The 16,831-nt window shown below is 44.4% G+C and overlaps 1 protein-coding gene across 8 annotated transcripts in view; it reads right to left on the bottom strand.

Annotated features, from left to right (window-relative positions):
- Nucleotides 1-16,505, bottom strand: part of LOC121862882 (SPARC-related modular calcium-binding protein 2-like) — a 142,209-nt gene extending 125,704 nt beyond the window's left edge. For all 8 annotated transcript variants that reach the window (XM_042361258.1, XM_042361261.1, XM_042361262.1 and 5 more), the window contains exon 1: nt 16,140-16,505. In XM_042361258.1, coding sequence (XP_042217192.1) covers nt 16,140-16,226 — 87 coding nt within the window. In that variant the 5' untranslated portion in view covers nt 16,227-16,505. The remainder of the gene's footprint in view (nt 1-16,139) is intronic.
- Nucleotides 16,506-16,831: the final 326 nt, after the last annotated feature.

Raw genomic sequence — 16,831 nt, 5'->3', positions numbered from 1 at the left:
ACCACCCCACACATACACCTCCATCCATACATAGAGCACACCACTCCCACCACCCACACACATACATACACTTTAAGGTTAACTCGACACACACATCTCCATGCCCTCCACCCCCACACACACACACACTACCATTAATACATCTTTAGGTCTCCACACCTGGCCTCAACTATCACCTCGGGATATCCTCCATCCCGGATGCTGGTTATCCACTGAGCTACAAATGTCTTCTCAACACCCGTAAACAAACTAACAAACACACTATGTCCACTACAACAAACATTTAACCAACACGCACTATGGACACTAAGTTTTTAAACCAACAAACACTAAGGACACGAAAACTTTAAACCAGTAACCAAAATGTCCTATAAAACAAATTCTAAACCAACAAATATTTTCTCAACACCACATTAAAACCTTTAAACCAATAAATAATTAATACTAACCACGTCAGAATCAAGTCGTTCACAAACCACGTCAGAATCAAGTCGTTCACAAACCACGTCAGAATCAAGTCGTTCACAAACCACGTCAGAATCAAGTCGTTCACAAACCACGTCAGAATCAAGTCGTTCACAAACCACGTCAGAATCAAGTCGTTCACAAACCACGTCAGAATCCGTTGTTCACAAACGCGGTCAGAACTGTCGTTCACAAACCAATGTCAGAATCAAGCCGCGTTCACAAACACAGAATCAATCGTCTACAAAACCACACTATCACTAATAGCGCTGGACTTCCCTGAACCGACGACAGAAGAACGTTATAAGAGCTAGTGTCCAACACGTCACCAGGGGGGGGTAGGGGGGGGCGGAGGAGGTGATGGGGAGGGGGGCATGGGAGGGGAGAAGGGTAGGAGGGGTGGAGGGGGAGGTGAGGGGTAGGGGAGGTGAGAGGGAGGGGCAAAGGGGAGGGGAGGGGCGGGGAGGGGAGGGCAAGGGAGGGCAGGGTGGCGGGGAGGGGGAAGGGCAAGGGAGGGGCAGGGCAGGGCAGGGCAGGGCAAGGGAGGGGAGTGGGAGTGGAGGAGTTCGGGTGTCTTAGGGTCCGGTTAATGAGTATCTTGTAGCTATGATTACATCTTGAGTACAATTAATGAACATCTTGAGTACCGTACGATGATTTAACCCCTAGGATACGATTATATAGCTAGTTTCAGTACGATCACTTGAGTACGATAATTTTACCCCTTGAGTAATATGACTTAACCCCTTTAGTACGATGATCTAACTCATTGAGTACTTTGACTTGACCCTTTGAGTACTGAATTAACCCCTAAAATATTAAAATTCAACCCCTTGAGTACAATGACTTAGCCCTTTGAATACGATAATTTAACCCCCTTAAATACGATTACTTAACATCTTGGGTACGATGATTTAATCCCTAGAGTACGATGATTTAACCACTGATTAAGATTGCTTAATCCAATGAAGACGACGACTTAATCCTTAATATTATGAATTAATACTGATAGATAGATAGATAGATAGATAGATAGACAGATAGATAGATAGATAGATAGATAGATTCATTCAGTAAAACTACCTTTACACGTTCACATTGATTCAGTATATACACAGACAACTGGAGGTTTACAAACAATGGTAAACAAGTAGCCGATTTAGCCAAGGACAGACCAAGACACCCATTCAGGGATTAAGTCGTCGTATTCAAGGGGTTAAGTCGTCGTATTCAAGAGGTTAAGTCGTCGTATTCAAAGGGTTAAGTCATCGTATTCAAAGGGTTAAGTCATCGTATTCAAAGGGTTAAGTCATCGTATTCAAAGGGTTAAGTCATCGTATTCAAAGGGTTAAGTCGTCGTATTCAAGGTTGTTGATACATACAAGGCCAAACATCATACAGAAGGGGATCAACTCATCATACACAATGGGACAAATCATCATACACAATGGGACAAATCATCATACACAATGGGACAAATCATCATACACAATGGGACAAATCATCATACACAATGGGACAAATCATCATACACAATGGGACAAATCATCATACACAATGGGACAAATCATCACACACAATGGGACAAATCATCATACACAAGGGTTTAATCTAGCCCCCTTTTTCCTGGCGCTTCGAGAACGTATATATCCGGTTCAGCTCCACACACACACACACACACACACACACACACACACTGTAATTACGAGGCCATTCAGAATGTTCTCTTTCAAATTACACCTCCAATCAGTCTCTTCTTCAGGTATACGTTCTGACATCTCTAATTACGAGGGACATTTCACCTACGACCTTCTGGGAATCTGACCTCGGTTAAAACAGCATAAGAGGGGGATGAGCGAAGATGGTAAGATAAACACGGGAATATGGCTGTAAAGTGATAAAGAGACCGAAATGACAGGAAGATGACAAAAATGGTGATAAAATTGACAGGAAAATGACAAAATGGTGATAAAATTGACAGGAAGATGACAAAATGACAATAAATTTGACAGGAAGATGACAAAATGAAGACAAAATTGACAGGAAGATAACTAAATGATGTTAAATTTGACAGGAAGATGACAAAATGATGATAAATTTGACAGGAAGATGACAAAATGAAGACAAAATTGGACAGGATAATGACAAATTTATGATAAATTTGACATGATAATGACAAAATGGTGACACAATTGACAGGATAATGACAAAATGAACCGATAATGACTGTGACAGCAGGATATGACAGAATTGAAAATGACAATGACAGTCGAACATGGCAGAGATAAATGATAATGATGATGATGATGATGATGATGATGATGCTGATGATGATGATGATGACAAGAAGTTCACATGAATATTCCGGAAGTGAACGTGACACAAACATAATGATGAACATGATGACAATGACAACTGGATGAATATGAGTAGAAGACAGGAAACGAAAGAATGACAACAGACTGACAGCACAACGAAAACAACAAGAAAACGACGAAGATAAAGATAAGACAATGAAGACAATGAAGAAAATGATGATGAAGACAGTGAAGAAAATGATGATGATGATGACGATGATAAGATAAACAACAGGTGAAAATGAAACAATAACAAAATACACAAGAAAATGACAAGAACAAACAAACACACACACACATATATGAAGACAAAATGACAACAAAGTGAAAATAAAGAAAAGATGATGAAAATGACAAATAAAACAAAGAAAACAACACTAAAACACGATAAATACAAATGACCACAAGCGGATCCGAAACAAACGAACAAAAAAAAACACATTACGACACTCAGCAACCATTGATAATTTCTCAGGATAGTGTGTCAGTGAGGCAAGACGGGAGAAGGTGACACACACACACACACATACACACACACGCAAGGAGGTGTTGATAAAACTGAGTGTGTGTGTGTGTGACGCAGGTGATGACGACAATGGGAGTAAGGGAAAGTCAGGATGGTAAAGAGGGAGATGACACACTGCAATAACACACACACACACTTGGGGGGGAGGAGGAGGAGGAGGAGGGGAGGAGGAGGAGGAGGAGGAGGAGGAGGAGGAGGAGGAGGAGGGAGGAGGAGGAGGAGGAGGAGGGAGGAGGAGGAGGAGAGGGAGGAGGAGGGGAGGAGGAGGAGGGGAGAGGGAGGAGGGGAGGAGAAGGAGGGAGGAGGGGAGGAGGAGGGGGCTCGATTGACGTGGGTGTTATTGGATGACGCACGAATGGGAGAGGGAAATGAGGGGAGGAAAATGGGAGGTGGAGAGGGAGATAGGAAGGGGACGGAGGGAGAGAATAGGGTAGGGAGGAGAGGGATTGAGAATGGGAGAGGGAGGAGAAGAATGAGGGGAGAGGAGGGAGAAGAATGAGAGGAAAAAGGAGGAAGGAGAATGGAGGAATAGGGAGCGAGGGATAATGGGGAGGAGTGAGGGAGAATGGGGAGGGGAGGGAGAATGGGGGAGGGAGGAGAATGGGGAGGAGGGGGAGAATGGGGGAGGAGTGAGGGAGAATGGGGGAGGATGCAGAGAGAATGCGGAGGAGAGGGGGAGGGAAAGAAAGAGAATGGAGGAGGGAGGGAGACAGGAGGAGAGAAGAGGAAGAAACAATTCAAGACGAATGATGGATAGTGAGGGATGGAGGTACTTGAGAGAGAGAGAGAGAGAGAGAGATCAACATTAGATTCGCTAAATAGTAAATAACCAATTAATCTCTCAACACAAATCACAAGCCTATCAAGAAGAAGAAAAAATTCCTCTACATCTCTCAGTCAGATCAGAAAAGGCGGGGGACAGTAAAGTTGACTAAAATGTACCCAAAATTCTAGATCGGAACTGCCACGTGTGGATCACTAGGCCTACTGAAATATACTTTACGGTCATGTTGTTTTATTACCGTCAAAACATATACTATAGGTAAAGCATCAATGAATATACCTTGTTATATTTCAATAGGCTTATCTTTATACCTACGACACACACACACACACACACACACACACACACACACACACACACACACACACACCCTCCCATGCACATTTGCACATTTTCACACATAAGGGTAAAATGGTATTGGAGAAGGTGGGTAATAGGGAGGATATGAGAACTGGCAGAAGCAGGGTGGAGGGTGAAAGGGCTCGAGGGCGGGGCTTGCGTGCCTTCGCTGTCCGCTGTGATTACCGCATCCAAGGACGCTCGCCCGCCGCTGCCCATTCCCGCCCGGAATTGTCGCCGCCTACACCACCCACTCCTGCCCGTAAATATAGCTGCCTAAACCGCCCATTCCCATCTGCAGACGTCAGCACCCCCCATCTCAGGGACGTCAGCACACCCCCCTCCCACTATGCAGACATTAGCACCCCACTATGCAGACGTCAGCAACCCCACTCCCCACTCACAGACGTCACCATCCCCCACTCCCATTACGCAGACGTCAGCACCACCCACCCCACCCAGACGTCAGCACCACCCACTCCCCACCTGCAGACGTCAGCACCACCCACTCCCACCTGTAGACGTCAGCACCACCCACTCCCACCTGCAGACGCCAGCACCACCCACTCCCCACCTGTAGACGCGTCAGCACCACCCACTCCCCACCCAGGTAGACGCTGCACCCACCCACTCCCACCTGTAGACGTCAGCACCACCCACTCCCACCTGTGCAGACGGTCAGCACCACCCACCACCTGTAGACGTCAGCACCACACCCACTCCCACCTGTAGACGTCAGCAACACCAATTCCACCTGCAGACGTCGTCATCGTCCCTTTACCTCTCACCTCCAGCAGACGTCAGCACAACCCACTCCCACCTGTAGACGTCAGCACCACGCACTCCCACCTGCAGACGTCGTCATCGTCCCCTTTACTCTCACCTCCAGCAGACGTCAGCACCACCCACTCCCACCTGTAGACGTCAGCACCACCCACTCCCACCTGTAGACGTCAGCAACACCCACTCCCACCTGCAGACGTCACCACCCCGAGGCTAACCCACCCTAAAAACAGGGCACCCTCACCACCACCCACCCGCATCCTCATCTCCAGTCTTACGAAAAAAAGGGCCAAATTCAAGGATGTTAACCCCTAATAGATGAGTAAGGCAAAATCTAAAAACCCCTGATTGTTGATGTTGCAATGTATTACTGCGCTTCGACAGCTACTGTACTGTACAGTCTTTAAGCGCATCTAAGCGGATTGTAGCTTAAGCTTGAGTAAGACCAGGTGGGTAGTGGAGGGAGGCAACACCAAGATGAAATTTCAATGAGGAGGGCAAATGAACGAGCCATATACTCTGCATATGAGGATAACAACTGATTCTGTCCTATACAACAAATTACTTAAGATGGTAAACAGCAAAAAAAAAATTATATATATATATATATATATAAACACGAGTCTTGAAAACTTAGGACACTCATATACGCATAGGTGAATCCACAACCAACAATATTATAAAGAATTAGAAGAAACACACACACGCGTACAGTACCACCCAGACTCCGTCTTGGTTAAACTATACTTAACGCCGTTCATAAGAACATAAGAATGAAGGAAACTGCAGCGGGCCTGTTGGCCCATACGAGGCAGCCCCGTTTACACCCTACCCCTATGGCTCATATATCCGTCCAACCTACATTTGAAGGTACCCAACGTGTTCGAGTTAATGATGACGTTCGGCAACTTGTTCCACTTATCCACTACTCTATTTCCAAACCAATGTTTATCTATCTCGCGCCTAAATTTGTCTTATTTAAAACCATTGCTACGAGTTTGCTCAGTGTGTGGTAGAGCAACACACAAGGAAGTTTAGATCACCTTAAGATTAACCACCCTAACATTAACCTAACTTACCTTACCACTAACCTAACCTAACTTAACCCCGCCAGGTAGGGTTGGAGTGTTTAATCATTTGAAATCAACCTTGGGGGGCTAATCTTCATGTGATCTGAAAGTTTTTGGGCAAGACTATGGCCACCATCTTAGGTTATCATGTTAAGACTATGGCCACCATCTTAAGTTATCATGTTAAGACTATGGCCACCATCTTAGGTTATCATATTAAGACTATGGCCACCATCGTAGGTTATCATGTTAAGACTATGGCCACCATCTTAAGTTATCATGTTAAGACTATGGCCACCATCTTAGGTTATCATGTTAACACTATAGCCAGCGTCTTAGACTATCATGTTAACACTATAGCCAGCGTTTTAAGAGTGTTATATCAGGTGATTATCCTAAAAATTGAAAGAATTCCGAGATAGACGCCATCTTGACTCGCCAGCCTTGCGTCGTGGCGTGAGTGAATCCGTCAGATGTGATCACTTATCTCCAGCTCAGGTGAGAAAATTTTTACCCAACAACCTTTGAGAATCACGACCCGAGAATTCCATCGCCTCTCACACCTGTCAGAACTCGAGGCAACACACCTGCTACACCTTCCTACACCTTCATTACACCCCCAAACAAGACACGCTACACGCCCGACACCCACGTTAAAACTTCCTACACCCACGATATACTTCCGAGAATTTCCATGTTACACTCAACAATCTATTTACACCCTCGCTACACCCACAACTCCCTGGATACACCCTCAACACCCTGGATACACCCACAACACCCTCGATACACCCACAGCTCCCTGGATACACCCACAACACCCTCTCTACACCTTCGTTACACCAAAAACACCCTGGATACACCCAGAACACCCTCGTTACACCCACAACTCCCTGGATACACCCTCAACACCCTCGCTACAGTCACAACACCCTCGCTACACCCTCAACACCCTCGATACACCCACAACTCCCTGGATACACCCATAACACCCTCTCTACACCCTCGTTACACCAAAAACACCCTGGATACACCCAGAACACCCTCGCTACAGCCACAAAACCAAACTATACCCACAACACACCTCGCTACATCTCCCTGGATACACCCTGGATACACCCTCAACACCCTCAATATACGCATAACACCCTCGATGCACCATGAACACCCTCGATACATCCACAACACCTTCGATACACACTGGATACACCCACTTCACCTTCAACCCCCTCGCTACACCCACTACACCAACACTACACCTTCAACACCCACCGACCGCCTACCATACACAGGTCCTAAAGCCATCCTGGGCGTCTACCTACCTGTCTGGGACCTCACACTAATTACTGGCCCACGTGGTCACCTGGAGGGGGAGGAGGGAGATGAGATGGGGAGACGGGGGAGGGAGGCGGGGAGGGAGGGGAGGAACGCGGGGTGATCGGGAACAGATGAGAAGGAAGTCAGATTCCCCTGGGCAGACGGAGAATTAGCAAGAGATAGTGGACGAGATGCTGAAAGTCAGGTGCGTGGAGTGGAGAAAGGGAGGTGGGAGGGAGAGGGGGAGCAGAGACAGGTGTGTAAGGAGGGAGGGAGAGACAAAAGCAGGTATGCAGGGAAAGTGACAGAAACAGGTGTGTGTGTGTGAAGGGAGAGAGGAAGGGAGGACGAGAGGGAGGAAGAGAGGGAAGAAGGGAGGAAGGGAAGGGGGAGAGGACAGGTCTACATGTGTGGTGGTCATTTTCAGACCTTCAAACAAGCAGATTTCCTTCCTTCCCTTCTCCAACAATACCCCACCACACCATTAACCGAACTCCATAATATTATTCCAATATTTCCTGTTATATCTCATCCACTTCACCTCCCTGAGAGAGAGAGAGAGAGAGAGAGAGAGAGAGAGAGAGAGAGAAAAAAAATTCGTGAACAAAAATGAAACATAGATAGCAGTGATAAACAGAGAAAGAGAGAGAGAGTGATAAAGAAGGGAGAGAGATGGCAAGGATAAAGATAAGAAAAAACAACAACATAATAATCCCAACCTACACGAGACAGACCAATCACAAAATTCTTATTAAAGGTACACAACACCTCTCACCAGAAGTTAACTAATTAGTCAAACGACAACAGGTAACGTGTTAAATTACGTGTGTCCAAAATGTCTCTCGACAGATCTATGTCTTGTAAAATGATCGAGAGAAGACGATCTTTAAATGACATTACCTTAAAATAACATTACCTTAAAATAACACTGCCTTAAAATGTCACTACCTTAAAATGCCACCACCTTAAAATGACACTACCGTAAAATGACACTACCTTAAAATGACACTTTGACACTGAGGGTGACGATGGGAGACTTTAAAATGACACTGGGAGACTTTAAAATGACACTGGGAGACTTTAAAATGACACTGGGAGACTTTAAAATGACACTGGGAGACTTTAAAATGACACTGGGAGACTTTAAAATGACACTGGGAGACTTTAAAATGACACCGGGAGACACTGGGGGAGAGACTAACTCCACAAGCGGCGGCGTCGACTCATTCCCGGGCAGAAAAATAATCTCCTTTAAAGATCTTTGACAATTCATCTGGTAGATTGTCCCTCTTAACGAGTACCTGACAAGGACCCCGGCGGCAGACAGTGTAACCGGGGGAGTGGGGGTGGGGGAACTGGGGAAGGGTAGGGGTGGAGGAAGGGGGTGGGGGAAAGAGGGGGGCGGGGAATCAGTAGGCCTAGGCTGAAACTTTGGGCCTAGTCTGAGTATTCGGGGAGGGGGAGGGGGAAGGAAGGGGGTGAGATAAAACAGGCAGGTAAATGTGTGTGTGTGTGTGTGTGTGTGTGTGTGTGTGTGTGTGTGTGTGTGTGTGTGTGTGTCAGAGTGGGCATAAGCCTTACTGTCGTCCTCCATACTTGCTCTCAAGCACCACCGCCACAGCAACTCTTCTCCCCTCCCAACCACTAACACCCCCTCACCTCAACCACTAACAACCCCCTCACCCTCCAACCACTACCCCTCACCCTCCAACACTAACAACCCCTCACCTCCAACCCTAACAACCCCTCACCTCAACCACTAACACCCCCTCCTTATCAACCACTAACACCCCTCATATCCAACCACCAACACCCCCTCACCCTCAACCACTAACACCCACGCCCTCCAACCACCCCGCACCCCCTCACCTCCAACCACCAACACCCCCCCCTCACCCTCCAACCACTAACACCCCCCTGCCCAACACCCCCCCCTCACCCTCCAACCACTCACCCTCCAACCACTAACACCCCCCCCTCGCCCTCCAAAACACAGTGATAGAGAGGGAATGAGTGTTGGAGGCCGACAATGAGGGAGAGAGGGTGAGATGAGGATTACCCGCGCCAACCAGAACGCTGTAGAGAAGGAGGGAGGAGTGAGGGAGGGAGGGAGGAGAGGTGAAGGAAAGATGAGGAAAGAGAGAAGGATGGGGGAAGAGGGAAGGATGAGGGAAGAAGGAAGGATAAGGGAAAGATGAGGGAGGATGAGGGAAAAGGAAAGGGTGGGGGAAGAGGGAAGGATGAGGGAAGGATGAAAGAAGAATGAGGGAAGAGTAAAGGATGAGATATGATGGAAGGATGAGGAAAGAGGGAAGGATGAAAGAGGGAAGATTGAAGGAAGAGGAAAGAATGAGGGAAGAGGGAAGGATGAGGGAAGAAGGAAGAATGAGGGAAGCATCTTATCCACCCCTTCACGGTCCATCACTCACCTCAACAATGACTAATATCAAATAAATAAATCAAATATTATCGAAGGTCGGTAAATTAAACATAAAAAAAAAATTATGATTGCAAATTGACTGTTTTACACGGACACTTTCTTACAACGAGCACCAAACCCAAACAATGGTGACCAAATGGACATACATGTAATCTTTGTCTATTTAAAGCCTCTGACTCCCATCGCCAACTAAGAACCTGAGTCACGTTCTCGGTAAAAATCTGTCTCTAAAATGTGACTCGGGAAGCATCTTTACATGTGCTGAAGATTCATTCCTGGTTTCTGTAATTCAATTGGTTACAGTTAAATTACAGCTCTAGTGATTGGCTAATTTTTTCTAACACTAAGAGTCATCCTCACAAATCTGTATACCATCTGGGCTGTGTCTTTCTATGAGTTAAAACGAATCAAATCCTCAGGAAAGACAGTGATAAAGACTGTCTGTTTTCTGTACCAAATTGCTTTATGACCCTTACAAATAGCTGTCACAACTAATAGCTATCACAACCAATAGCTATCACTAGCCCTTAACCTCAAGAGCCTATAAACCCCAAAGTCCTCGCTGCTAAAACACTTCACGTCTTTCACAAAATCAACAGAAGCTCTATTTATGATTTTTGTTCTCCTATTTTTTTTTTATTGTACCAGAAAAACTCAGCCAGGATTATGAGCATAAACACAGAAGCAGCTCCTCACCGTCCACACACACACACACACACACACACACACACACACAGGGCCGTCTGAAACAGTGGCCTCACTCTGTTATTATGATCCGTGAGTGACAGATAACATCTCCCAGGGCGCCATCACTATCCCCTCCTGGTGGCATCATCTCTCTTGCACAGTGACCATCATCCTCTCCTCCCATGAGCCCATTATTATTATTATCATCATCGACCATCATCATCATCTACTGCTGTGTGTAGCTCGCAAGAATCAGTCAACACACCTAAAACAAACACACACACGCACACAATACATATATAAAACACACATATACACACAAACATACACAAAACACATAAAACAGACACACTTCCTTCTCCACCCTCGTAAACACCTTAGCCAGACACAAAGGAATTCTTTCTCAACATACTCGACCATTCTACGTAAAATTCTCCCGACTATCTTCGCTACAAAAACAAACTTGGCACTTTTAATTCCATTCAGGTGAAGGTGACGCCATCTGTATCCACGACCTGAGCTCACAATTTCGTACCCCAATACCTGGCGTGTAACCACCTGAATCAACCAAACATCTGGCATCCACTACCTCAACCAACCACCTGGCATCCACTACCTCAACCAACCACCTGGCATCCACTACCTCAACCAACCACCTGGCATCCACTACCTCAACCAACCACCTGGCATCCACTACCTCAACCAACCACCTGGCATCCACTACCTCAACCAACCACCTGGCATCCACTACCTCAACCAACCACCTGGCATCCACTACCTCAACCAACCACCATCCACTACCTCAACCAACCACTGGCATCCACTACCTCAACCAACCACCTGGCATCCACTACCTCAACCAACCACCTGGCATCCACTACCTCAACCAACCATCTGGCATCCACTACCTCAACCAACCATCTGGCATCCACTACCTCAACCAACCATCTGGCATTAGCTATCTTCATCTGTTTGTTGACATTCGCCTGTTGTTGTTGTTGTTTTTAACTCCACTTGTTTACCTTGTTCATTTGGGCGAAATATCTTCTAATCTCTCTCTCTCTCTCTCTCTCTCTCTCTCTCTCTCTCTCTCTCTAACACATTACCACTGATCTCGTGTTAACCAAGATCACCAACGGAGGCAATGTCACGCTCCAATGAAAAACCTTCTTAACCAATTAAAATCCTCGAAATATTTCAACTAATCAAAACCCTGGAATAGTCTAAACAATCAAAAACAAACTTACTTCCACAAGGTAACCAATCAGCTCTCAGGGAAACCAACATGAAAGTCAATCGGCCAAGTAGTTCAGCGGTAATAGTCGGGGGATAGACTAGAGAGAGAGGGGGGGGGGAGCAGCATAGGAGAGAGAGAGGTAGCATAGGAGAGACAGTGAGAGAGAATGAGGCGGACAGGTAACGACACCCGACACCCAACATGAAGGTGACACGCGACTCTTACTATACTGTCGTCATTATCGGGGTTATACAAGACACCGGCACCTCTTGTAACACAGTGAACTAATCTAACCAATGAATTATTTAAATAACATCAAGACTCGAAAGAAGAGGTTCATAATAATAATAATAATAATGAAATTGTCAACAGTAAATTTCAGTTAGGAGCAAACTTTACCTAAACCTGGTTGCATGAGGTATGGGAAAGCTTGTGTAGCTATCAGTGACGCTGTTAGACTGTGGTTCGTATAATGTTTACCGTGTCTAAATAATCGTCCGTTTAATATATACTGTACGCACAATAGTTTTCAAGTTTCGAAAACAAATATTCTAGGACTGCCATTGTCGCATATATTTACACGCATATTGAATACATAAATATAGTGTGTACTTAAGTAGAATGTCCACGTGTGATGTATATGTTATGTGCACGTGTGTATGTGTTCTTATAAGCACGTGTATGTGTTATGTGCACGTGTGTGGTAGGCATGATAGCGTCACAACGCACCCCAACATGCTGTCACACGATCACTTCACACACCCCACCTCCCCCAACCAGCCTCACCCAAACGTATCCTGCTGACAATAACACAACTAAACCTACCACAGACTAAACTTAAATTCTTTAATCATTTACCTAACACAACAACACTTTAGCATAAGGAAACACGTACACCGTCCCCCACCGGTGCAAAAACCAAACACCTTGAAGATTGAGCCAAGGAAGGACGTATTATAATGAAGCTTAGCAAATTGTATTGTTCGGAGTTGACGTTTTAATTTAAGCTTGCTGATAATATTGAGTACGAACAGACATAAGTAAATCAATAGACCCCCAACTGTGTACCATGGTGGGGGCATAATAAGAAACTATTGACACAATCACTAGCTAGTGCATTTAGTCAACGCTAAGTGACGAAGGTTCTATTTAAGTTAAATCCAAACTCGATCAATACCTACAGTACATACGGCAAAGGTAAAGGTTGAATAATTACTAATGATTATGTTGACCAATATCATTACTTATAAGAATACTTCTATTATTATCAGTAGTAGTAGTAATTAGCATGGTCATTACTCCTGCCAAAATTGTGAATATTATTACCAAGACTATTATATTTTTAAGGACATAATAACAAACAAAGTGACCTCATTAAACCACCAGGCAGCCAACCCGAGTAAGACAAGTTCCTGTGGGATATCACTTGAAGGAATGATTCTCTCTAAGACAGTCACACAAGCAGCTGCCCTGGACCGATGCCTTCAATACTCTCCCACAATGACTACTGCAAACACGGTGGTGATGGCCACAACAATGAAACTGGGTTACTCTTTGACGTAAGAGCTGTGTGTGTGAATGAGATACATACATAGATAGATAGAGAGAGAAACAAGTCTCATAGTCCACCTTCGTGCCTGCTGATCCATAATCATATAAGTGTCTCCAAGGACAGCGCCCCGAGACAGGACCTTCCTGGCCAACAGGTGGATCAATTATCCAGGTGGTGCAGACAGGTAGCTAGGTCCTCTACGACCTCTGCACCCACGCACGACCACCACCAAGAAGCTTGGAGTATGACGTTTTGAAGCATCCCAGGCTGTCTTTGCCTTACGTCCACTGTTAGTATCTTTATCCACGTAAGTTACACAAAAGTGGATTCGGATACGGCACATTATAGGTGGAACATCGTTCGTCGGAATAAAGTTCAAAGTACAGAAAAATAAGTTATAACACTGTACCACTATCGCCGACCCAAAATCAGCACACTACCAGTTAAATAAGATGGGCGGGAGAACCATTCCTGCCCAAGAAATATACAACCATTATCATTCCCTGACTTAGGAACAAAAGCGTCCCTCCTCGGAAGAATCAAAAGATTACCGCCACCTTGGACAAAGAACACAGGAACAGCGCCTGCAATTCAAGAGATATTAGACACCATGAAAAATTCCTTTTAAAAGTGACCTTGAGAAAGGGCAGGGAATCCTGTTATTCTGGCTAGGAGGGTCGGGCACACCACCACTCGAATATTTCTTGGCTTAAGCCGCTCACTACACCATAACACACACTTTGCTGGGGTCAAGTAAATAGCTCAAACACTACTTGCTGCCCCTTAACTTCCAAGGTTCTTTACGGCGTCAATCAACAATTAAAATATTTTGTATAACCATCATAGTCTCAGCAGACAACAATACTCAAGATCTAGTTCAATAACAAAAGTGTGGTGCACAACCATTTTATGTAAGTGGTCGACAGTGCATGATCAAATCTGTTATGAAGGCAAGCACTTGGAAAGTGAATGTATTTGTTCCGTTGTCACAGGGTTGACAAAATTAAATATGAGAAATGTATCTTTAAATGTAGGAATGTATATAAAACCGCTATTCAAATCATCACTCAAACTACAAAGGACTAGTTATTTTTAAGATACAGTAGTTACCTCCGTTACTGAAAGACTTGAGGGACGCACAAACACGGCCGGGGTCCGCGCATGGCCCTCACAAACCACGGGCTGTTTAACATTTCTTGACTTGACCTTCATTCATAAGTTTATTTTAATACATAAAGTGTAGTAAAACAAGAAAAAAATATGTGAAAATCATCTAGGAAGCAGGCCACAGGGTTCTAGCTTAATCTAACATATCGATATTAGTGTTGTTTGGTTAGAAATTGCTTCATAAGATCAGTTTTATAAACTTAAATTGGTTTTCGCAGTCGTTTCTTCCATGTTTCACCATCAAATGTGCATTACATGTCATTAAAACAGACAACAGAAGATCCCATCCAAAATACCAAGAAACAAAGTGGCGGAGCGCTTCTCTACTCCACGTTTACTCATTATGTTTCCTTTCCACTTTCGCCTGGTAATCTGTCCTGTTTTCCAATAAAATCATTTTGTTATTTTCTTACTTGACCTTTACCAATACATTCGTGGGTATGTATGGACCAAGAGGGGTCAAAAAACTGTATATAGGTTAGAGGGACAGTGGCGGCGTCAGCAAGTGGCCCTGACTGACTGCTAGTATGAAGGGCCACTCAGCGAGGACACTCGTACCACCGACCAGGTGAGGCACGTTTGTTTACAAGAGTTCATTCATGAACACCAGGTGAAATAAATAGACAGACAGACATATACACACACACACACACACATATATATATATATATATATATATATATATATATATATATATATATATATATATATATATATATATATATATATATATATATATATATATATATATATATATATATATATATATATATATATATATATATATATATATATACTCAAAAGCATGTTAAACAACTTGACTACGTTATATTTACCATTTTACTCGTTACTTTAACCTAAAGCTTCCAACACCCAGCCAAGTTCTAACCTCTTAAAGAAAACACCAATGGTCACGACAAATTCTGACGCAAACTGCAAATGAGGAAATAAGTAAAACCTCGCCACAAACTAGTGTTGGTCTAGCCACACACGAAGCTCAACACCACCCAGAAGTTAATCACGAAAAAACAAAAACATGATTAACTTGTCACTGCTATAGATAAATTATTATTATCAGGTTTATCAATTCCATTCATGGTTTCCGACACTCAGCGAACACTACGCGTACCTACTGCCTCAAACTATCTCAACTTACGTAAATGTTTAGAACGTTTTCATTAACTATTAAAACATCAATAAACACAGAAAAATACTTATAAACACAAGAACAACCAGCTACACTGTTGTCCTATAAACCAAATATAAACAATGAATACCATGTGAAGAAATTGAATACCGATATTGAATTCTTTAAGACCGCACGATAATATTATAGATACATAAACATTGCAGAGGTGAGGGCGTGAGAAGGTTTGTGTCGATAAAGCAATAAGCGTGATGGGGAAGGTACATACCTCCTCGTTGAGTCCCAGCTGCGCCGCCGTGCAGGTCACCAGCAGGGCCACACACAACACTACAGCCTCGGGCTTCTCCACCAACATTTTGACACCAAATTCAAGATTTAAAATCCTTCTACACCTTTAAAGCACACTCTGGAGATGATGTCTATTCACAAATTCACCCAACAACACCTCAGCTCACATCATGAGGGTTAAGAACTAGAGACATCACAGAGACTGAATTTGTTGACACGTGAAAGACAGACAAATATCCCGGAGGCAGAGCGCCACTGCCAAGATCAGAGCGGAGGAGCCACAACCTTCCTTCGCTGAGGCTCACACGGCACTGAAACTCACAGGGTCTGACGGACGGCTGAGCTGAAGCCTGACTGACTCCCCACGCCACACAACCCAACCATCAGTTGGCATTTGGGGAATTTTGCGTTCGGCGCTCCGTAGTACACCGTGACCTTTACGTATCGTTAAACCCTATATTGTTCCGTTGAAGCCTTTTCACCGTAATCATCAGAGATAATTGATAACGGAAAGAGCATAAATCACTCACTTTATATTATCACTCGGGAGAGCTGCCAACAAACGTGAAATAACGCAACTGGCTACTCATCTTTTCGATGGAAAAAATTACCACATTTTTTTTGTTATTGTTCTGGGCGCCAATCTACTTCTCCTAAATATCTATCATATTC

The sequence above is a fragment of the Homarus americanus genome, unplaced genomic scaffold (genome assembly GCF_018991925.1).
Source record: "Homarus americanus isolate GMGI-L3 unplaced genomic scaffold, GMGI_Hamer_2.0 scaffold24922, whole genome shotgun sequence".
Classification (NCBI taxonomy): Eukaryota; Metazoa; Arthropoda; class Malacostraca; order Decapoda; family Nephropidae; genus Homarus; species Homarus americanus.
The sequence above is the reverse complement of the archived record's forward strand: the minus strand, read 5'-3'. Positions and strand labels throughout refer to the sequence as shown.